At 33.4% G+C, this 24,865-nt stretch overlaps 1 protein-coding gene across 2 annotated transcripts; it reads right to left on the minus strand.

Annotated features, from left to right (window-relative positions):
- Window positions 1-264: 264 nt before the first annotated feature.
- On the minus strand, window positions 265-24,865 carry LOC133205746 (soluble scavenger receptor cysteine-rich domain-containing protein SSC5D-like). Of its 2 annotated transcripts, XM_061341616.1 has the most exons (5): window positions 24,804-24,853; window positions 15,132-15,167; window positions 4,206-4,236; window positions 2,412-2,658; window positions 265-2,187 (listed from the first exon to the last, which is right to left on the minus strand). In XM_061341616.1, the coding sequence occupies exons 4-5, from the start codon at window positions 2,653-2,655 to the stop codon at window positions 1,754-1,756; spliced, it is 678 nt and encodes a 225-aa protein (XP_061197600.1). In that variant the 5' UTR covers window positions 2,656-2,658; window positions 4,206-4,236; window positions 15,132-15,167; window positions 24,804-24,853; the 3' UTR covers window positions 265-1,753. The 2 variants fall into 2 exon arrangements, with proteins under 2 accessions (XP_061197600.1, XP_061197599.1); XM_061341615.1 differs by lacking the exon at window positions 4,206-4,236 and having other exon boundaries at window positions 24,804-24,865.

Genomic DNA, 24,865 nt, shown 5'->3' on the forward strand with positions numbered 1-24,865 from the left:
ACAGTTCAACTTCGGTATCGTAATAACCAATATATGTACCTTGGATATGTTTAAGTGATTTAGAAATCCCAACCACTTATTCTTTAAGTATTTTACACTCCATATTTCAAAATCTTGGATATATCTCAAAGTTTTTTCTTGGTCCCATTGAGTTCAAGATAATGAGGTTTGAATGTAAAGCAAGTCGAGAACCCAGTTTATGTCTTGGAATAAATGACAGTCCAACAGGTTTCCTTTATTTCAAATTCACGAAAAAATATTCAATTAATCCGAAATAACTTTTATTGATACAACATTGTTATAATAACATAAAGTGCTGTATACTGGGAAAAACAACCAGTCTAAATTAAAAATTGCTGTATAAAAATGGCCTTAAGTTTAAAAAGCTGACAGGTTTCAAAAGGTCATGTAAAGAAAACTGGAAAAAAAATGATATAAAAATAAAAAAGCTGTACAATGTTTGCATCCAAAAATCATGACATACATGGTATATCTTGCTGAGGAAAACACATCGCTGGCACAGAAAATTATTACACCTGTTTTCTACAGGAATACAAAATGGCTACCTTACATTGAATTTTGTGTACATATGAACTGTCCTGTGGAAGAAATACATAGTTTGTGGTTCTGGGTAATACAATTACACTTTCTTTGGTAAAATTATCAATAAGTGTCCTGATGTAAAGATTGAGTCAAGAATACATGATTGGAAGAAAATGGAAAAATAAAAACAAAAAATTATCATATGATCAGTTATGCTGATTTGTGAAAGAACAGGTTGCATTTTTTAGAATGAGGAAAATCTAACTTGCAGGTATAAAATAAACCTGCATACAACTCATTGAACATATAGTGAGCTATGCTCAAAGATTCACAAAACATGCATTAAGTTAAAACTTAATGACAATAAATATTGATCTTAACAAATGTTCTTCACAGAAGAACCAAAGTCAATCTAATTTGTGCCAAAGCACAAAATTTTGTTGCTGACAGAAAATGAAGCTGATTTTTAGTTGGCACAAAAAAATTCAAACTCTTGTTCACAAGGAATTTTCTTAAAATCAGACAAATAGATGTTCCAAATACTTCAGTAACTCTTAATTTTTGTGTTTTATGATTTAGTTTACAATAAGATTTTTCAGAACCAAAGTTAACACACTGAACAGAAATGTTGCACCTTTGTGCTATGAAGTCATGGCTGGATAAATTATCAGTGCGAGTCCTGCATCTCATATACATCTCATTTCCATAACAATGTATTGCTGAGCAACATTTCAACATTATAAAGGAAACTTTTTCTTATAAAAACTTTTAAAGTCAAATTTGCTAAAGCCATCTCAGGATTTTAAGCACATTTGCTTGCATTTCTTTAAGGAATGCCAAAAAACCCCATAAATATCATATGCATACATATGTAATTTCACATACCCTTTTGTACAATACATATAGTGACCTTTAAAATTTCTTTTGTATGCTTTCTTGCACTATTTTGCATGTTTTCGTAATAGTATCACATGATATGTACATCAATATAAAGTATTTTTCAATTATGGTTAAACAATATAATGGGTATTGTATTGTTTTATCAACTGTAGTGAGAGTTACTATTATTCATATGCCAAAGACAAATCAACTGTAGAAAAATTGAAGCAAGAGATCATATTCCTCCTTATGACAGCTTTCTCAACCCTGTTAATTTTCCAATATATCTTTCAGTTATCAGATCTTGCTTCCTGGTCAGTGGCACTACATTTTACATCCCTGGATATTGACCACCCCCATAAAGACTGGCTGAAGGATAAGCAGGTCCCTGTCCATGGTAACCACTGGGATACCCCAAAGGGGATACTCCTCCAGGTATAGAGCTGGGAAGGCCAGTCGGAATGGTATTTGGGGCTCCCACAGGATATCCTCTGGGAACACTGGTTACAGGCAATCCTTGGTAAGCCCCTTGATGTGTAAGAGCACTTGGGATGGATATCACTGGATTAGCAGTAGGATAGTTGGAGCTCTGTTGTAGAGGGTGGGGACTGTTGAGGTATGTGGGGGTCATGGAAGGATACTGGGCTGTGGCAGGATAGGCTAGGGTGGAAGGAGGCATGGTCGACAGCGAGGGGTGAGGTACAGGCTGGGAGGGTCTGTAAGGCCCAGCTGAAGATGCTAAAGTGCTGCTGGGATAAGGAATCCCTGAAATAAGTTGTATGAAATATCTACAAGCTTAGACTAATAAACTGAGGATAAAATAGTAAAAGCTTATTAGACAAATAAGCTGAGTAATCTAGCTTCATGATGGTCATATGCAATTTATTTCTGGCAGAGAAACCTACATACGCATTACATGTACAAATGAATTTATTATTTTTATTTCATCTGATTTTATCATTATAGGAAAAGTTACTATGAAAAGTTACCAGCAGGGTATCCAGACATAGTACTGAAGCCCTGCATGGCTGGAGCTGTTGTAGACATAGGGTTCCCAATGTACTGCTGGCCCATGGCTCCTGCTGGGCTGGCGTACCTAGGCTGGGTTAGAGAAGGTCCAGATGAGAACCCTGGCAGCAGACCTTGCTGGGAGGGGGGATATCCAGATCCTGGGTACCCATGCTGTCCATAAAGACTGCTCTTGTCTACTGTGGGGGCTCCATAAAAGTTCATTCTCTGAAACATTGAAATTAACGTTACACTGGAATTTTTTCATATGGAAAATAAATTGTATGCACTCTTAAAGTAAATTTATTCTTACACACAAGTAAATTGAACATTTCATCTGACAAATAAAACATCATAAAAATAGATGGGAAGTTATATAAAAAAAGTGTTATGGACTTATGGTAATAATAAAAGCAATAATTTATACCTCATCTACATCTGAAATATTCATTTTACCACAAGGTCAATATAAGAAACATAAAAAGAAAGGAATATACATTTATTGACGGGGTTAGAGGGCAACATGTTTTGTCGGACCCAAGAACCAAACTGTTTGCCTGCATGGGGCTATTAGGCCGAAGGCAAATAGTTTGGTTCAAAGGGTCAACAAAACACATTTTGTCAGAGATCCTACTTAATAAATGTTTTGTTATATTACCTTCTAATTTTTATTTTGACATATTTTGCACTGGCTTCCATGTTTGCGATATTATGTTTTAATTTCGTATCTGTCGAACATCAATGAATGCAAATACATGTAACATTTACAGTGACATAAAAAACATCATAGCAGTCCAATATCTCATCAACAGGTCCAATATCTCACTCAGTGCTCCAACATTGATTTTGTTTGAACTGCTCAGTAAAACATTGGAAATGTTAGACCTTTTTTAAGTATAGATTTATACAGGAAAATTTTTTTAAAGGTATAACAATAAAATATTTTTTGAATTGAAAATTTCCATGAGTCTACAAGACAGAAATGCAGAAGTGAACTCAGAATCTAAATAAAATAAAATGCCTTCACATTAAATCCTTCTGGACCCTTTCAGATAAATAAAATAGGATTATAACATAATATATCCTTTGATAATCTTGGAAGCCATAAGAAATGCCTCAGATACCGGTAATTTTAGATCTATCAATTTTGAAAAGCATGAAAGTTATATGCAGCTTATATAACCATTTATTTACTTTTGGGTTGCCAATATACATGTAGTAAAACATAGCTGCAATGAAAACTCTGAAAAGGGAGTCTGAATTGTTTGTTATAATTAATTATCACAATATGCATTTGTATAATTTTTGTAATATTAATTTGACCTGCTAGAAAGGCTTTCAATAATTTTGAAGTAAATAGGCGAATTTATCAATTTGAAGAAGAATTATTACAAATAGTTCATTTTGCCAGTTATGAAATTTGAAGCGTAGAATTCTAATCATCATTGAAACTCCAGCCACCCTTTATTGAAAGCCCAGTGCCAGAGAAATGCCAATTTATATTAATTACCATATTATGTATGATCAGGTATTCATTGTAACTGTGTTTCTTATGAGATTGTTGGAACTACATCTAATAATTAAAAATACTGTGCACCAACATCTATTTGCATTTTTTTATCTATGGAAGATAAATTAAGAAACTGAGTTCAATTGAATGGTATTTATAAATTTCATGAATTAATATTTAACAAAATTTAATACCATAGTTATAAAATGTGGCATGTATCAACAAATAAGAGTTGGTATACAGTTTTGTTTATATATATACCTACCAATTCTCAACAATCTGACGTCTTTATTCAACTACAAAGACAGAGTGTTGTGTATAAAAATTTTATCCATAAATGCTTTCTGCCATTGAAACCAAGTCCATGTTTCAACAAATAACAATAAGAGACCCATGGGCCACAAGGCTCACCTGAGTCACCTTGGCCCTGGTGATCTGAAGATTTTGAGAGATAATTTCCCTCTTTATTCCAATGAAAAATTTTTAAAGCCATATTTTGGCACCACTTTTAGCTCCAAGGGTTAATATTATTAAACTGAACTTGAATCTACAAAACACTGGGATGACTTGGAACAAACTTGAATCTGAACTCACCTAAGGATGCTTGAATATTAATATCACTTATGGCTCAGTTGTACATTCCTAGCTCAGACACCTTTGCAATGGACTAACATCAAGATTTTTGACAGGGAGTAAAAAGAATATTCCAAGGATCAATTCAAATTCAAATTATAATTCTAGATAAACTAAGTAAATATGTGCCTTAAAAGACAAAAATTTATGCAAATATTGAAATACAGTGTATAATGGATTAAAAAAATATTGAAATATAATGAATTAAAAACAGATGCACTATACTGTGCTAATCGTAATCATGATATAAGCAAGCCAAGAGTTGAATTAATGAGCCAATGGTAGAGAGTGTTCATTGCCCTGCTATTCTTGAGAAGAAGGTTTTTTTTTAAACAGTTCTTCCTACATATTCCCATTTAAAAGTTTGATCCCCTAATGTAGTTCCACCCTAAACTTGGGGGCCATGATATGAGCAAACTTGGAATCTACACTATGTACGAAAGCTTTCACTTAAGTTTTATTTTTTTCTGGCCCTGCTGTTCTTGAGAAGAAATTTTATAAATGTTTTCCCTATATATTCCAACATAAATCTTTGATCCCCTTATTTTACTCTACCCTACCCCTCGGGGCCATGATTTGAACAAACTTGTATCTGCACTATCTGAAGATGATTGCATATTAATATAATGCATAATCATAGCCATGCTGTCCTTGAGAAGATTTTAAAAAACATTTTTTCCCAAACACTATTAAACCATGATTTGTATAAAGTTGAATCTAAACTATGTCAGGTTTAGCTTCCACATGTTTCATCTTTTCTGGTCCAGTGGTTCTAGAAAAGATTTTTAAATGACACCACCAAATTTTCACTATTTCTTAAATAAGGCCAGCATTTTTTTTTTTTATTTTTAGGTATACCAACACCAGAATGAAAAAGTTCTGTAGGAGGAGGAAATTTAAAAAAAAATTATTTTTTTGGATAAATTATTGACTTTTGTACATTCATTTTTGCTTCTTTTTTGATGCTCTTTTAAAGGACTCCTTGCCACTGGCAACACAATGCTTACAATAGGAAGGTAGAACCTTTAATTGTTTATTTCATTGTCTGCCAGTTGGGAACAGTGATATAAATTTTGAGATGTTGGTCAAAATACAAATTAAAAAAAAAAATTAACTCTTTCAATATATCTTCATTTTTTCTAAATATGTGTGAAATGATTTTGTAGAAATTGTTCTTAAAATATACTTGAGACCTAAGTAAAAATTCATATCATATAACAGACAGGGAGTATTGGGGAGGGGGGTTAAATTTTTTCAATTAAGTGTAAAATAATTTTTCTGGCTGCCACACTGAAAAACAATACTACATGCCTGTATATATTTGCATATACTTGTTTTCTTTAATAGTTGAAATATTTCATTTCTAGGGCTGGGACGATTCAGGGTTCAATCGATTCGGTTCGGTTTCGGTTCAGAATGATACGGTTCAGTTTTTTTCGATTCCGTTCAATTTAACCTTAAACAGTCCAAATATTTCTCATCATTAATGAAAAATAATAATCTCTGCTTTATAAACTGATTAAAACTCCTTTACTTCAGTCCTCACAAAAATTTTTCTGAGACACTAACAAGCGGGGCTAGTGGATTTGATATTTTTACTGGCAAAAGTAAAATTTCTACTAACCCAGAAACATAATAAAATTTGAAACTTTTGTTGTATTATTTTATTCCATTTACATTTCATAATGAATTACTCTTTTTTTCATTTTTTTTGGTCGCCGGCGTGGCGCATTGGTCAGAGCGTCTGCTCTAGAGTCGCGAAGTAAGGAGTTGATCCTTAGGTTGCTGGTTCGAATTCCACTGTGGGACGTGAAGACCGGTCCTTTGGATGAGACCGTATAAACCGAGGTCCCGTGTCGCAGTAGGTGCTGGCACGAAAAAGATCCCTCACTGCTCAAAGGCCGTAAGTGCCGAGTATAGGACAAAATTTGCAGCTCTCCACCGGCAAGTGGTGGCGTCTCCATATGAGTGAAAAATTCTCCAGAGGGAATTAAACAACATACAATCAATCAATCAATCTTTTCATTTTTCTTCTGCTTATTTTCTCTATTTACATTTTTCTTTTGAGTCATTAATAAATAAATAATCAGAGAAATTATTTAATGCTGAACTTAATAGAATGAACAATCATGTTTTGGATACCTTCTAACATAGTAGTATACATTTTTTTCTGATCATTGCACTTCTCTTCCAAAATGAAGTGAAAGCTAGTGATTTAATTTTTTTAATTCATATTATCAAATACAATGTTAAAATATTTTTATAACCCTTGTAAATATTTACTCTTCAGTTAACCAGTTGAGTAGTTGGAAATAATTTAATCAATAAATGTGATACCTTTATGTATTTTCCATAAAATCGGGATGGAGGAAATTCAGATTAGTAAAAAAAGACGATCTTTTTCATGGTCTTTAGAAATAAATAATGTAGAAGTGCTAAAAGAATTAGATAGATGAGGTTTATGAACAAGAGAACCACACTTCTTTGATTTTTTTTTTCACTGATTTGGGATTTAAAAGCAAAACTTGGAAAATACCTGCTACTTTTTCACTAGCCCGTTGGGCTATTTACTAGCCCATACCAATGTAAACTAGCCCCTATTGAAAAAGGAAAAGACGTTTGTGGAATTAAAAAAAACTAAATCACTGATTTCAAACTGGCACAATCATTATAAAAAGTATTAAAATCATGAAAACAAACAGTTTCAAACACTTCTGATCTCCAATTGGCGGCCATTTTTGTTTATACGTGTTATGTAAATTTTGAACCAACCGAATTCCGGAATTCTGGATCGGTGCACCGAATCGAACAGAATGAACCGCGGTGCACCGAAATTTTCAGTGCACAGCACAGCCCTATTCATTTCTTTAGGCTATATCTTATTTCACCCTCAATGGACTTAACTTCTCCCATAGTTTTATTCATTACATCTTATGCATAAGTGATCCTTTTATGAAGAATGTTGCTTGGACTGTAAGCTATAGCAGAGACCTGAACAATGTCTCTGGTTATAGCTACCAGGGGCAGTTTTTAACTTGTGGAAGGAAATTAATTTACATGCAGATACTTTTGAATACCAATATATAATTATCTCACCAACATGTCATTGTGCAACAAAGTCGTCATTATTTTATTTGTCCTCTGAACAGGTGAAACGTTTTGAATGGCACTCCTATTGATAAATTTTACCCTAAACCAAGCTGTGATGCTGCTATAGACTCTGCAGATCTACTCAATTTACCCGCCATGTTTATCTTAAACCGGAAGTACGAGTTAGTAAATTTGAAATCTCTATCCTGACTCAAATTTGACATCGCAAAGAAAAAAATCCCATTTTTCTCAATTTTATTTTTTTTTCTGAAAACTCAAAAACTTGAGCAGCAGGTTTGTAAACCTAAAAATAAAAAAATGCTGGCCTAACTCCCCTTGAAAGAGGGTGTGGCCCTTCATTTGAACATATTTGACTTCCCTTCACCCAAGGATGATTTGTGCCAAGTTTGGTTGAAATTGGCCCATTGGTTCTGGAGAAGAAGTTGAAAATATGAAAAGTTTACAACAATAACAGACAACAGACAAATTTTGATCTCAGGTAAGCTAGAAAAGGATCATCGAAGGTGAGTTACATGGAAAATATCCTTGGCATACAAATTAAAGCAATCTAATATGGAGTTATCTCTCAACAATGAACTTGATGGTATCTGTAAATGAATATCGATTATCAACATTTTCAAACCCAAAACAACAAGATGTGTCAATAAACTGCAGAAAGAAATTAGTAGCTGGTGTGTCCACTGGCTTCCATTTCAGTCTTCCTTGATATGGGATGGATAATGTTCACAACCAAAATGAATACACCAATAGTTAGGAATGTAACAGTTCTGTACTCAATCCAGTAGGGCTGTCACGAGTACCCGAAATAACAGAGAACCGCGGTCCAAGTTGTTCGGTTCGGTTCCGGTTCCATTTTTTCGGATTTTGGTTTGGGTCTGGTTTATATATTAGAGTCTGTTCAATACAAAAAATGGAGTCGAAATCAAAGTAATGATGACGATAACAGTGCTAAATAAACATCACAACTGAAATCTACTTCATTCCATGACAAAACACTTGTCACAGAAGTATTAGATAATTATCAAAATGAGCAGGAATGGTCAGGTTGTGGCTAATAGTAGGCCAAGTCACCGATGTCTAGACGTTCGCATGGTTCAGACTTGTTTCCAATGTAAATTTAATGTAACAAATAAAGATTTTTCAAGTTAAATTCATGAAATTAAGGGTTAAAATAGATGTAAATACCCGACCCGAAAAACCCGAAACCGAACCGAAAATTTACGGAACCGACCCGACCCGAAAAATTTTGGAACCGTGACAGCCCTACAATCCAGTAAGGGTGTTAAGGTATGTCACTCGTGAAATTTGTTATATCAAGGATTTTTTGAGAAGTATATTTTGGATAAGTACTCATATAGTATGACTCAAAATCGCAGAAAAAATGGGGGGTCAGTGTGCATCTAACTGAGCTACAGTACAATTAAGTTGACCTTTTTGCACTTAAATTGTAACTCTTTGGTTAATCACTTTAACCGTTATCATATTTTATAAGATGTAACCATGGCAATAAACATAATCTTATTTTACGTAAAATAGTTTGAATAATATTTATCATTGAACAAATCATGCAAATTAATGCGCGTAAATTATTGTGTGACCTTTTTGCACTAAAAAAGTCTCATATTTGGTTTATTAAAAATCTAAATAGGCAATAAAATATTTTCTTGTATCAAACTTTTTACGACTTAAGTGCTGATTGGTCAAAAGTATCGAGTAGTTTAAAATAATGAAAGAAAAAGTTGGGGTCAGTGATGTAAATTTTGAAATATTGGTCAAAATATGCGATTTTCAGGCAAAAAACTGTGTAAATTTTATCTCGACTTCCTTAATATATCTTCATTGCTTGGCAATGTTTGTTGAGCGAAGGTGTAAATTTTGTTATAAAAATATAAATTGAGACCTATATTTAATATTCCAGGCATATCATAACGGAAAATATTCTCTGAGTAAAAGTATGTGAGGCTAAAGTTCCAAGATATTAAATTTAATAAATGTGTATATTTGCAGAATTTTCTGCTAAATATCCTTCCGCCACAAGAAATAGTCCCTTATAAATCTTATTTCTTTGTGAATTTTTGAGCAGTTTTTTAATTGAATGTTGAACATTTTACATTGTTTAATATAAATATGTTATAAAGATTGAATTGTAATAAATAGTTTTTAAGTAAGAGGTTCTGACTGAAATTTTCTAAAAGGCTGACGAGTGACATACCTTAAGGGTTGGGAATAGAAAATGGGACTTGTTAGACATTAGAACAAGGTAGAATAAGAATCCATTTTGGCCATCCCCTTTTGGATGATGGGCAGATATGCCGTAGTTCACAATAACAAATGTGACTATGCAATATGCATGCTTAAAAATCAATATAATTGATTTTAAATCCATGGATAAAAATCATTATTAGCTTTTGACCAAGCTTTATGTTAGTGTTTTCAAACAAAACCTATAAGAATTTTAAGGGTGTTCTAATTTTTACATCTATAAGGCCAAATTTGGCTCTCTTATCCTTCCTTGTCCTTTAAAATGTCCAAAAAGGAATACTTGCTTAACATTAACACACATCAGAGAAAACATAATCGTGAAGAGATTCTTTCCTAAGTAACATGCATAACTTTTCTATAAGATGATTATAAAAAAAAACTGTAGGTAAAACCTATGAAATTATTACACCCTTCATAATTTTTAATTTAATTTGTGAATCTCTGTTCTGAAATGAGAAATTCTCTAACACAATGTGAAAAGATAGAAGTTTTAGATTATACCTTGAGTTCACAAAAACATTATGTAACATTTAAAAAGCTGTGAACACAATAAAAACAGCACAAGTAAATAAAGGAAATCACTTGTATTAGGTAAGACTAAAAACAAAAAGTATAAACTGCTTTAAATGTTATACGTCATGTATATCATAATACACAAGTATATAGTTTTAGTACCACAATATGGTACAATTTTTTTGTGTATTGTGGTATACCAATATTATCATTGCACCCTAGACAAGATACAAGCACTTGTAAGGACACTGGAAGATGAACACTTATTGGGACATTACTTATTGGAACATATAGGACATGAGCACTTATAGGACATAAGCACTTATTGACATATATAAAGAACGTAAAGGGCAATAGCAATCAGCATGAACACTTGTTGGGACAAATAAAGTAGAAGTAGGTACTTTTCTGGTTTGAAGCTGCTGAAATCTTTCTGCTTGATTGTATGTTTTTATCAGCAGTGTCTTCAGTTTTATAAATTTGTAAAACATGAATTGCACAAAGGTGAAAAATGACTACTAAATGGGCATGGACACAGTTCTGAAGTCAATATATAATCTTCAATTTTTTCAGTAGAATTTTGTGTCTTATATTCCGGTATTTTGCAAGAGCCTTTCAGACCAATTTATTATAAAAATCTGTTTAGAAACTTATCTGAATATTATAAAAAAAAAAAACAAAACTATGAATTTCAGGCATATTTCAAACAGGCCTTTAGATCACTTTAATCCGACTTACAAAAAATTTAGACCATTAAGGTATGGAACTCCTTACAGGGGGTACCCACTTTTGCCAATGAAATACTTTTAAATCAAATGTACTTAAATTTTACTTTCTATTCATATCTATTCATACACTAGACAAAATTGCTAATGCACCACCTAAATAAATTAACATTTTTCTTTTCAAAACTTGTTTATGATGTTTTTGATATGTAATTATGTTACTTTAGTATAAAATGAGACTTTTTAATGCTTTAACTGATAAATAACAACAATGTTTACTGAAGTGTAACCACTTCATAGGAAAAATTAAAATCACATTTATACTTTTTTGGTGGAATTAATTTCTAATTTTTTCTTTGTGGTTGTGTTCTTTATGTTTGTACTTATTAAAAACTCAGAAAAAAAGTTACACCGTATGCGGCGTTTGACTCTAGAAGAGCGTGCTAAGGCAGCCAGTATGGTGTCTACAGGGGGTTCCTTTGAAGAAATTTGTAAGAAATTAAAAGAATTAAATGATTATGAATTTCTCAGGTGAAAAATTGTTGAAAATGAATTAACCATCATAAAAATGTTTATAATAGATATCGAAGGCATTAAGTGAGCACTACACAATAATATCAAGATTGTTCCACAAAATTGGGGCAACTGGAAGTTGGGTGGATTTGGTAGGGACACCAAGGCACTGGGTGACTACTAAGCGATATGGTAGTCAATCAGGGTATATCATTTGATTTTTAAGTGGGAGACTGCTCCCGTCGCAACGTCACGGACCACCATCGGTAATCAACAACTTCATATCTTGGCAAAAACGGTGCGCAGTGCACATCGGGAAATTGGTTTTCGGACAAGAAGGTCCTTTAAGGGTCTTGACATGACACCAAGACATTTGTCAATCCAACTGTTTTGGAAAAGATGGCATATTTTATATACTAGTACCAATCAGGATAATGATCAATTCACAAATAAGAATAATAAGTGGTGCATTAGCAATTTTGTCTAGTGTATATAAACAATCTACATAAATACTAAAGTTCATTCTGAAATTCCATATAATTCCGGAGATATGCTGAAATCAATTCCAAAATAAATTATTTTCTCTGTGTCAGGTTTGAATGTCTTAAGTTTCTTTTTTTTTCACTATTTTCCCATAAAATCTTATGCTATCTAGGTTATAGCAAAATGTAATTGAAAAATAAAAACAACACACACAATTTTTTCAATGCTTAAAAACCTATTTACTTCTACATGTTATTACAAACTAATGACAGGTATTGATTTGATCTGTCTATTATTATTTCTCCTCTCAGTTTACAGTCATTACCCTATCTGCCTAAACATGTCCCTCATGCACTTTACTTGCACTCAAATGGTCGAGTTTTCATGAACTCTGAGCATACAATCTGCACTAATGTGTACCAAGTCTGCACTGAGCTGGACTTAAGTGCACTAATGATTTCTATTTGACCGAGATAAACATAAAATTCTGAAAGTAGAGCAGCAGCTGAGATAATGGGACATGTTTGTTATTGATTCATTATTACATAGACTACACAAAGAGAGGTTATGTTCTACATTGATACCATTCTTCCTTACCAATTAACCATAATATAAGGATGTCTGTACATAGTTTTAACATGTTACTATTTACAGTAACAAGCACTAGTATATCTTGCCACATATTTGCCCTAGTAAGTACCCTATTAGGGAGGAGGGGGGTTAGGGTGGAAGGTTGGCTTTAACTACCTTTGAGTAATTCAAGTAAATACAATGTGCGCTTAATAAGGTGTGGTTTTCAATAAAAGAAATTGAAGATTACAAAAGTATACCCATTTTTGTGCAATGATTTTCCTCTTTAACATATTAGTTTCAGTACTATCAGCAAAAGCTGAATCTATTTATATCTAATTTGTTATATTGATTATCAGAAGAGTGCAATTTTTTTAGAATTGGAAATGAAGATTTTAAAGGATGACTCAAGAACAAGTACAGTATTCTAATAGTGTAATATTGAATGAATTAAAAATGAAGCCTTCTTTCCCAGTGTTTGCCTTCAATTTTGCATGCAATATTCATACTTTAAGAGGCCAATGAGCCACAATGCTCACCTGAGTCACTATGGTCCTGCTGTATGGTCTGCATCAGCACACCCCCTCCCCCTATATATATTCCTATGTAAAACTTAGACCATATACTTTGTGACCCCACCCTACCCCCAAAGTCAAAATTTGAATAAACTTGAATCTACACTACCCCAGGAAGATTCTGTATTAATATGACTAATCATAGCTTTGCTGTTCTTGAAAAGAAAATTTTGATTTTCCTATATACTCCTATGTAAAACTTTGATCACACCTTGTGGCTGCATCCTACCCCCTGGGGTCATGATTTGAACAAACATTAGTCTACACTACCTGAGGATGCTTCTGTATAAATATGACTACTGGTAACCACAGCTTTGCTCTTCTTGAGAAGAAGATTTTTTTTTTTTTTTTAAAAATCCTATATATTCCTGTGTTAAACTTTGATCACCCATTATGGCCCCATCCTACCTCATGGTTCGAGCAATCTTGAATCTACATATCTAAGGATGTTTCCTCATAAATATTAATAATTATCGCTCTGTTATTCTTGAGAAGATTATTGTGAAAGATTTTTCCTAAATTTTCGTGTGTATTTCGTGTTATTTTCCTATGTAAAACTTTTGCTCATTGTGGCCCCACCCTACCCCTGGGGAACATGATTTGAACAAACTTGAATCTACACTATGTAATGAAGCTTTTCTGGGCCAGTGGTTCTTGAGAGGAAGATTTTTAAAAGATGCCATTAAATTTTCCCTAATTCGTAATTATCTCCGCTCAAAATAGGGCATGGCCCTTCATTTAAACAAACTTGAATTCCCTAATCCAAGGAGGATGTTTTGTGGCAAGTTTAGTTGAAAATGGCCCAGTGATTCTTAAGAGAATGAAAATGTGAAAAGTTTATTACACCGATGAAAACAATTGCAAAAAAAATTTCAATCAAAAAATCTCACTTGAGCCTTGGGGGGGGGGGGGGGGAGAGAGTATTTGAACAAACATGAATATACCCATATAATGAAGAAATGAAGAATTCACATAAGATTTCTTTTCTGGCCCAGTGAGTCTTGAGATTTTTTAAATGATGCTACTGAATTTTCACCATTTTTTTTTTAAATTTCCCACTGAAAGGAGGCATAGGAAACTTTAGTCTCTTTACCCATGGATGCTTTGTGGTATACTTGGTTGAAATATGCCTCTAAGCTTTGGCTCAGGTGAGCTAACTATGTAAATGAGTCTTATTTTAAAGCAATGGTTTGCCCCATTTACAAAAATAAATACAGGAATGGGTAAACAAGAGACCCATGGGCCACATCACTCACCTGAATAACTTCAGCCATGCTTCCCCCCTTGTATTACCTACTGTGACCCCACCCTACCCCCAGGGGTCATGATTTTGACAATTTAATTAGGATCTACACTAACCAAAGATGTTTCCACAGAAGTTTCAGCTTTTCTGGCCCGGTGGTTCTTGAGAAGAATATTTTTTAAGATTTTTCCAATATATTTCAATGTAAAACTTGGATTCCCTATTGTGGCCCCACCCTACCCCCAGGGGTCATGAGTTTTCAGCTCAGGTGGGCTAAAAATTATAGTATATTCAGAAATGTCATAGCTTAGCCTGTGAAATATGAAAGCATTATCTCTCCTCTAAGTTAATATGACCTTTTGACACTCAGACTGACAGACAGAAGGTAAGACAGATGGATAAATGGGATTTAATGTCCCAGCACTTTCAAGAAAGTGGCAATAAGAATACATTCAGTCCATATCAACTGTATTTATACATGTTATAACTATGTCTTTACCATGTTTACCATTATACAAATATCACTGAATTCCTATCCTTATATTGCTATGAACTTTACTTACAGATTAACTGCAGCTTGCTTTCACATTAGGATGATTCTAAAATTAAAAAAAAAAAAGAATAACTGTAAGGATTTGGAAAACAAAAGTAATCAAAAAATTACAAAGCTCGCTTCAATAAGAAATAGTAAGCAAAGTCTCACACCCAACAAATGGTCTGATAGTGAAAATCCCTAGATGCAACATTAATGCAAGTTTGGTGTGAGTAGGATTTTTAGTTACTTGGGAATGAAATTGCTCAAAATACTTTTTTTGTTCAATCACCTAGAAAATTTAGTAAGATTCAGCATCTGAAGCAAGTCTGGCAGTGTGCATTCCTAGATGGAAGTTTGGTCAGCAAAGGGCATACAGTAACCTGGGAATAAATCTCTTTAAAATAAAAGAAAAAGTGAGCAAGCTCACATACCCCACGCTCCCGCAAAACTCGACAATGCAACAGGTAATGAATGGCACAGTGCATTTTAAATACACAGTATTATTCAAAAAGGGGCATAACTTGCAAAAAATCATCACATCAAAACTTCTTGCATATATAAGAACATTCAAATCTTTTGTATGCTACAAAGGATTAATATTTTCTGAAAGAAAAACTACTTAAAATAAGCAGTTTTATACAAAATATGCTAATATGGCGGGAAAAGGTGAACTTTCTGAGGTCATATTTCTAAATTAATGGCATTTTAATCATATTGAAAATTACGAATAAAGGTTACGTGTATAGCTGTTCAAAGTACCCGGTAAAGCTATGTACAAAGTAAAATTGAGATAATCATTTTAAGGGGACATTTGAGACACTTATCATATATTGCTCTTTAACTGGGCTGAATTTTCTAGATAAATAATGGAATAAAAATTTCTTGGTAATATACAAATCTATATATTATGTTTGGAATACCTACAAAGTTTCAGGAAATTCAGTGCAGGAGTTATCCTGACAAACTGTTATTTAAATTCCTCAGTGATTTCGATTTGTTAATGAGTGTAAGTCCATTTTCAACACATGACAATTTACACATTTAAATAATTGATGGAAACAAAGTTATGATGTAGTCATATGAATTTGTTTATATACTGTACTTATGAAATTATTTAAGGCAAAGCACCAATTTGAGGGGGGGGGGGGGGGGGGTTATTCTGATCTCAAAATCAATAGGGGTCTTTTAAACTCATAAAATATTTCGCATAAAATTTCATTACAAAAGCTGATTCCAGTGGATTTCCTTATTACCTAGCTGGAAAGTTTCTTCAATAATAGGGAAAACTCTTAGGGAAAAAATAATGGAATCGGAATTTCCTGGTAATATGCACATCTACACACTGTGTACAAAATATCTGCAAAGTCTGACCAAATTCTGTGCAGCGGTTTAAGAGAGTTGCACTGACAAACTGTTCATCTCTATATTCAAGATATGGCCGAAAATCTAAGTTGAAAAGTGCCGAAATTCCTAGAAAAATAAGGGAATCAGAATTTCCTGGTAATATGCACATCTACACATTGTGTCCCATCTTCGCTAGCCAAGGGTTTCTGATACGCTACTCTCCTCATAAACCCTTGGCATACGGTGCTGACAAAAGACGGGATTGTTTTTGTCACGTGATCATGATTCTTACCAGGTACGCACAGATTGCGTCATCGAAAGAAATAAAAAGCGTATTTAAAAAAAAAATTGTTTTTAAAGAATAATAAACAAGAAGGTATCAAGTTATGTTAATTTGTTATCTAAACATGTAAAAATGCAAATCTACATCTTCAGTATAGATTCTTAATCACATATTTTGCACGGATGACACCATATAGCTATTCATAGAATGGCATGTTATCTTACGGACTATTGTTTACTTGCGTTTTACATTACCGATATTAAAGAGTCAAGATATATCCCAAACGCAAATATCGTCATTTACAAAAAACAATTGCTGATTGGTCGAACGATGTCGATCAACTCCAATCACAACTTGAGAAAAAAATCCCAACTTTTTTTAACACCGTATGCCAAGGGCTTATGAGGAGAGTAGCGAATCAGAAACTCTTGGCTAGCGAAGATGATTGTGTCCTAAATATCTGTAAAGTTTGATGAAATTCTGTGCAGAGGTTTTTGAGGAGTTGCGCTGACAAAAAAACAGGACTGACGGATGGACTGACTGACGGACGGGTCAAAAACATTATACCCCCAGCAACTTGTTGCGTGGGGGTATAAAAAACTTCATCAGAAAATCTAGGTCAGATCCAGAATCAAAGAAAGTCTGGTAGCTGTCATCCCTAGATGAATCATCCATGTATATTTGTCTAAGTAGGGCTTATAGTTACTTGGGAATTGACCTGCTCAAAAAGCTTTAACCTATTCACTCATCTGGAAAATGTAGGTCAGGTCCAACATCCTAAACAAGTCTGGTAGCGTGTATTCCTAGATACATCATCCATGCAAGTTAAGTCAACATAAGGCTTATAGTTATGCTCTAGATCAAGCTCATCATGTAAAACATATATGAGCTTACTTTTTGATATCAGTCTCACTTATACAATAGGAATGTATTTGTAAAAGTGATACAAGATCAAAAGTATAATGACCCCTGAGCCAGATCCAGCTTCCAAAGCAAGTGTAGTAGTGTGCATCACTAGATGTATCATAAATGCAAGTTTGGTCCATTTAGGGCTTATAGTTAAATGAACCTGCTCCAGAAAGTTTCTGATCACTCTGCTGTCAATGTTAATGGTATCCAATAGCTCTCAGAATATCCAATCCAATTAGCTGTAAGTACCGTATATACTCTCCTATAAGTCGGTCCGCCTATAAGTCAGTTGTGATTTTTGAGGTTATTTTGGAGGTATTTGCCATTGACCCGCCTATAAGTCGGTACAACTTTTTGCCAGGATCGGTGGACAATTTCAAATCAATGCTCTAATGTTTTAACATGTGTTTCAAATAATATTTTGAGAATTTACGCCGATATTTTATCTCTCTTTTGTCTTCTCTTATAAATTCCATATCAATACTCTAATGTATTTACCTGTGTTCAAATAATATGTTAGGATATGACATCGGTAATTAATATTTTTATTTTTCAACAAACCAAACCACTACCATTTTAGTTTTCTTTTTTATAATTAAACTGTTTTGTTTAAGCGTTAAATTCCTTGTCTTGTATATTTTATACACCGATCTCGATCATAGGCGGATCTCGGTCTCTTTGGCATGGTGAAGAACTATGTAACGAGGCTAGTAACATTTTGATGATATTTAATTAGGAGGTGCTCAATGTCCAAGCCATATCTATAGTTTTTAATAAAGCTATGTTTAATCTTTTATTAGCAATTATTGTCTCTTAATTACCTGTATCCCTTACCTGACACTGTGTTTATTTAGTGGCATGCGCCCTGAGAAAATCATGTACTACACATGGGAAGCATTTTCATAAACAATCGAGTTTTAATATCCCCAGAATAATATTCTGAATTATTTTTAAAGAATATTATTTCTGTTGTCAAAAACATTGCACAGTACATATAATTATACATTAATGCTGAACGTATTACCAGTATATCGGGTTCGCAATTCAATTTTACCGACAGACAATAGATTTACAGTAAGTCACAAGTTAATTAAAGAAATATTTTTGTTTATAATTAATCAAATAAATAATATACACTTAAGATCAAAATAAAATCATTAAAACATGTAAATATTTGTACTTTATATATAATCTTAGAATACATAAATAATATAATACATCCAGACATTTCTCAACGATAATCGTCGGAGTTATAGTGTTAAATCCAGACCCTAAAAAGGGCATGGTAATCCAATAATCAAAAGGGCACTTTACACCACGACAAGTTTTCATGAAGGCACTTTTTTAACGTCTTTGAAATTATAAAATATTTTCTTTATCATGTTTATGTACTTAAATTATTATTTAATACTGAAATCTTTAGTTATACAAGTATCTAAAAGAAAAAATTATAAATCTGTCAGCTTAATTCATTTAATACACACTGAGAGGGCAATTATTGCCAAAATTTAAATTCAAATTTTTTTAATCAAGAAATTAGTATGGTTATCAAGGTTATGCTTAAAAAGTAATAGGTGTGAATCTTTTATCTTTTTGTCACTTGCTCAAGAATTATTTTAGTTTGGGGTATGAATTTTTTTCTTGCTTTAATATTGTTATTTGTGTATGAGGTAAATAACAGAACAAAATTGCAAAGGGGGGGGGGGGGGGGCTACTTGGATAATAAATGTAGAGGGCATTCTCTTTATTTTGAAAATAATCTACCAACAAAATCAAGTGAAAACTGATCATACCAAAAAATTAAACTTGAAATAATATAAAAATTGGTTAAAACTTTTTTTTCTGGCTTAGAAACATTGAGCCTCTGGGTGTCAACCCAAAAAGTTAGAACACAGAATCACTGAACATGTTGAAAGAAACTAACTTCATACTTCGTTGTTTCCTAGCCCATTTCACACATAATATTCAGTTTTTTTTGGTACTGTACATTGTAAGTTGACTTAATTCACCAGCAGATTTATTTTTCACATTTCTTCATCAACTCTGTTTTTTCTACTATCAATTTAAAAAAAACGATCCTGATTTAAAATGTGTAACATTTTAAATTACAAATTAATCTACGTTTGACATTGGACTAATTCTTGCATAATCAATGCAATCAAATGATATTTTCTCGTGTTATCTCTTATACCCTAACTGCCTGAGGCATGTTACCTGGCCAGGTGGCTGTGTGCGTTCAACAGGTCTGGGCGGACTCCGTTTTTGGAGGATAGCTAAATTCAATATGGCGGCCAAAATTTTTACCATATATGGAAACCGCGTTGCATTGTGGGATAGTTTATCCTCCGATTTAAGAGGATAACACAGGTAATTTTCAAACACCTCGTGCCTACCTTTAATCAAAAAGTGCAAGCACCAGAGTACATGCAAATAAAAGTTCAAACATTAAACTATGGATTGTATGTGGCGATTTGAGATTCTATGTCTAGATATTTTGCAATTTATTTTCAAAGTTAGCACTTTTTGCGCTCCATTATTACTGAATATTTCTTGTTATTTTGTTTTATTTTTTATGATTTTTCCCCATTTAGACAAATGAAAAAGGACTTTAATATTTCTTTTATATTTTCTTTTAATTCAAAAAAAGGAAACACAAAAGGAAACACATTTTAAGCATATTTAAAAGCAAAATATACTCTGCCTTATAATTTACGCAAATAAAAGTACAAATGGATTGAAAGAATAATTATAAAAAATAAATAAATAATTTGAATAGCATAAGTAAATAAAATAAATAATTTGACATGTTTACTAAGAAATTAACATATATTCATACAGCCATGTGTACACACAAACAAATAAAATATTACAAAGTGATGTGCTTAAGAATTATTAAATGAAAGAAATAATAAATTATTGAACTTAATTTTTCAAAAAAATTGTTTATCAAAATTTCTAAACTGCTTATCACATAATTACGGTACTGTAAAATCAGCGTGGTTATAATTAACCTCAGTCACAGGCAGGTAAGTGGCTAAGTGCAATATTTGTTTTCCAAGCTGTATACCGAATAACTGATTGACGGCAATTAAAAAATATAGTTATATTGATTTAATATCTGGAATTATCCATAATCATATAAAATTGTACCTTTTATTTGTTTTGATTTCAAAATCAGCGTACGGTTCATAAATGCAAGAGTTGCTGTTATTTGTTTACTTAGGAGTTAACTGCCCTTAGTTTTGAAAATTCCGGTAGGTGGCAAGACCGCTATCCTCTGTTTTCAGAGGATAAAATCTATCCTCCAAAAACAGAGGCCGCCTAGACCTGTTCAAGCGAGAAGTGATTTCCTGTCCTGAATTCACACCTTTGCGTGCATTAAATAAACAAAGGGGCTAATCAGCATGCACTGAATAAACAAAGCCGCTAGTCCATCTTGCCTCTGCTAGGCATATTTATATATTTTTGCAAGGAAAAAAGGGCATGGCGCTGGAAAAAAGGGCATGGCGCCGAGAGAAAAGGGCATGGCGCCGCGCCATGCTAGTTTGCTTTAGATTAAACACTAGAGTTATGTTAAAAATACTACATTTCATCGTCTAGAAAAATACCAAGCTTTTGATGACTCGCCTATAAGTCGGACATAGAGTTTTGGACCAAAAGTTAACTCCCAAAAAACCGACTTATAGGCGAGTATATACGGTATAATGGCTGCCATAACAAGACTACCTCAGATACCTACTATCTCACTATAATGGGACCTCATGATATCCAGCCCAACTAGCTATAAGTATAATGACTGCCATCACAAAAGTACCTCAGACACCTACTAACTCACCACAACTGGACCTCATGATAACTAGCCCAACTAGCTATAATGACTCAGGGCTCTATATTAACTTTTTTTCCTACTTGTCTATTCGGATAAGTGACCAAGACATTTACTTAACCGAACTTCTTATTCTGTTAACTTGAAAACTAGGGCTGTCGCGGTTCCAGAATTTTTCGGGTCGGGTCTGTTCTGTAAATTTTCAGTTCGTTTTCGGTTCGGTTATTTACTTCTATTTTAAACCTTAATTTCAAGAATAAAACTTAAGAAATCTTTATTTGTTACATTAAATTCACCACGAAAAATAGTCTTAACCATGTTAACGTCTTTATATCTGTGTTTGGGACTACGAAGCCGACGATTAGCTAATACATGACCATTCTTGCCCGTTTGATAATAATCCCATCCTTTCGTTACAAGAATTTTGTCATGGATGAAGTATATTTCAGTTGTGATATTTACTTATCACTGTTATCGTTATCATTCTTTTAATTTCGACACCATTTTTCGTATAAAACAGATTCTAAAATATAAATCTGACCCAAACCAAAATCCGAAAAAATGGAACTGAAACCGAACCGAACAACTTGGTCCGCGGTTTTCGGTTATTTCGGGGAACCATGACAGCCCTATTGAAAACTAAAATGAAGTCCATAACATGTGCTTGATTGATATGTGATGTTATTGCAGTGTTTGAAATAACCGTGCACCTGACCGCCCAAGAAGCATAAATTTTGCAGTGGGCAAACAAATTTGCATGTATTGACACACATAAAACAAATGATTGTCAATAATTAGTATTTCGGAACGATTTTACCAGTCCCCAGAAAAACTCACTAGAATACAGTGTTGCTGTTGGCAACTTCAATATATATGAGATCTCTTGAGCAATTAAAAAAAAATTAAAGTATGAAATTTAAGGTCTTTCTGACTCCAAAATTGAATTCTATGGTTAAAAATTTAGTTTAAAACTCTGTTTTTAAACAAAGTTTTTAACCTGTTCTCTAAAACACTCAATAAATATTTCTGCTTATTCCATGAAAATTTGTCAGGACCTGTGTGGTGCCAGGGCTCTCACACCACTTTTTGGGACTGGGGCCGGGGCTGTTCAAATTGAAAAATTACCATCATTTTGGGAAAATTGGGAAATCCAACATTCATTAAAAAAAACCCTCAAATTTTGCTTTTCTAGCATTTTGTCATCAATTCTGGTTTTGAATAAATTGTTACACAGAAGAAATATGGATAGGATATTTATGGAAGTACATTGGCTTTGCTCATTACTAAATTTTAGTGTTGAAATTGTGGTTATTTGTCTCTGAGTAACAGTCGCTAGTCACATCCTCTCAAATTTCCTCGATCATATGGTCATCGTGGTTTTCAGATTAAGCGTGAAACTGACTGGCGCACGTGGTGCTAGGCGCAGCTTACTCTTGTTGAAATAAAATGTCTATTTTATGGCACCTAGATGATGTTTTCTTGTAAATTTTATTGAGTCAGACAAAATTCTTCACATTATGACTCATTGTTACTTTAGTCCGTAATAACAATAACCTGGTTCCCTGAACCAGTTTACAAATATGTATGACGTGAACTAATTAATACAGTCGTACATAGAACCTATTTGTTTCACTTTCACTTCTAAGTGTTTGTTTTTGGGCGAACAAGTTTCACTGAATTTGATTTTTTGAAAAATATTTTGCTACAGAAAATTGAGATTTTTACACCTTTCTTTTGGGAAATAAGGTACCTTTTTTGCATTGGGAACGGGGCCATTCGAAGGCCCCAATTATAGAGAATCTAGAGCCTTGGGTGCATGCTTAATGTTGTTTCTTTTGTACTTGGCCATTTTATCATGTAAGCAAACCAAGCCATGAAGGAGATGTGAAAGATCTTGCAAAAAATTACAGATGCACCAGAATTTCTTCATTTATCTGAAAGAACAAGACACTAACCCTAATCTCTGGGGTGGTATGAGAGGACTAACCCAAATCTCCCAGGTGAATGCTAGACTAACCCTAATTTCTTGGATGGGTGCGAAACTAACCCTAATCAGTGGAATACTTGTGCTAGAACTAACCCTAACCTCTTACGGTATCAGGTTTGTTCGCCCTATCTACCTGTTCGCATGAGTCCGTTCACCATTATTCTTGTTCGCCCTATATCTCGTTTGCCCTATTATATATACAGTATATAGTAAATATCAACATTTATTATTAATTATATTCAATATTTTGCGACTTGGTGTTTTTTTTTTAAATGTTGCTACAGTATTTTTTTATTTAATTACCGTAATCTTATTTAAATAATTCAAATTTGATATTTATGCTCTTTACATGCTTAATTGATTTAATTATACTTAATAATGTCACTGTAATTTAGGGGATCATACAATTTCCATTATGTTTTGAAAACAATTAAAGGACTGAGACGTTAATTTCTGTTGGTCTGCGGGTCTTTGATAGTACAGGTATTTATAGTGTGACCACATGCATACGTCTGTTGTCTCCTGTGTGCAATTTATGTACCAATGTACATATAATTTATTTTAAAAATCCATTGGTTCATTATTCAACTTTCTGCAATATAAATAAGGCGAACGGACCCTGTGCGAACAAGTTTTAGGGCGATCGAACTCTGGGCAAACAGGAATGAGGGCGAACAGCATCAAGGGCGAACAAGTTATAGGGCGAACGAAGATACAACCACCTCTTAGGGGGTGCAAGACTAACCCTCGTCAGAGGAGTGGTGTGCAAGACAAACTCTTATCAGTTGAGTAACGTAAATCATATGTCATAGTTCAATGAGCGTGTGGATCTTACAGATTGGGGACCGGTGAAGTAACATCTACCCAGTTTCAAGCATGATTTAAATTTCCTTCAATACTATATCTCACATAATATAACACTCTGATACACAGGTACTTGGGTCTTGGTTTATAAACATGTATGTACCTTATTGGTATGTAAAAAAAGTATTTATTATTTTTTTTTATTTACATACCAATAAGGTACATATTTATAAACAAAGACCCAAGTACCTGTGCTCCGATATTGTTCTTAGATCATTGGGATTCATTAGCTCTAAATAATATGCATCCAATTATAAAGTTTGTTGTAATCAGAAAGAATTCAACTATTCAATGCCATACACCACACATCAGCACATGTCTCATGAACTGATAAACTGTGCTGCTCAAATGTAATCTACGCCGTGAATTTGTGAAACGGCATGAACAGCTGAGATCCTACAATATAGGTCAGTCTGCAGTTCCTTTCTTGCATATAAGGGAACGTGATACTGAATACATCATACATGTACATTTTTCCAAAACATACCCAAATAATAGTGCTAGAAGCTCTCTACTTTCACTGTCGCGTTCGACTGCAAAACAAAAGCC

Source organism: Saccostrea echinata, unplaced genomic scaffold, assembly GCF_033153115.1.
Source record: "Saccostrea echinata isolate AGI-Se365-2 ecotype Australia unplaced genomic scaffold, CSIRO_AGI_Sech_v1 ptg000054l, whole genome shotgun sequence".
Lineage (NCBI taxonomy): Eukaryota > Metazoa > Mollusca > Bivalvia > Ostreida > Ostreidae > Saccostrea > Saccostrea echinata.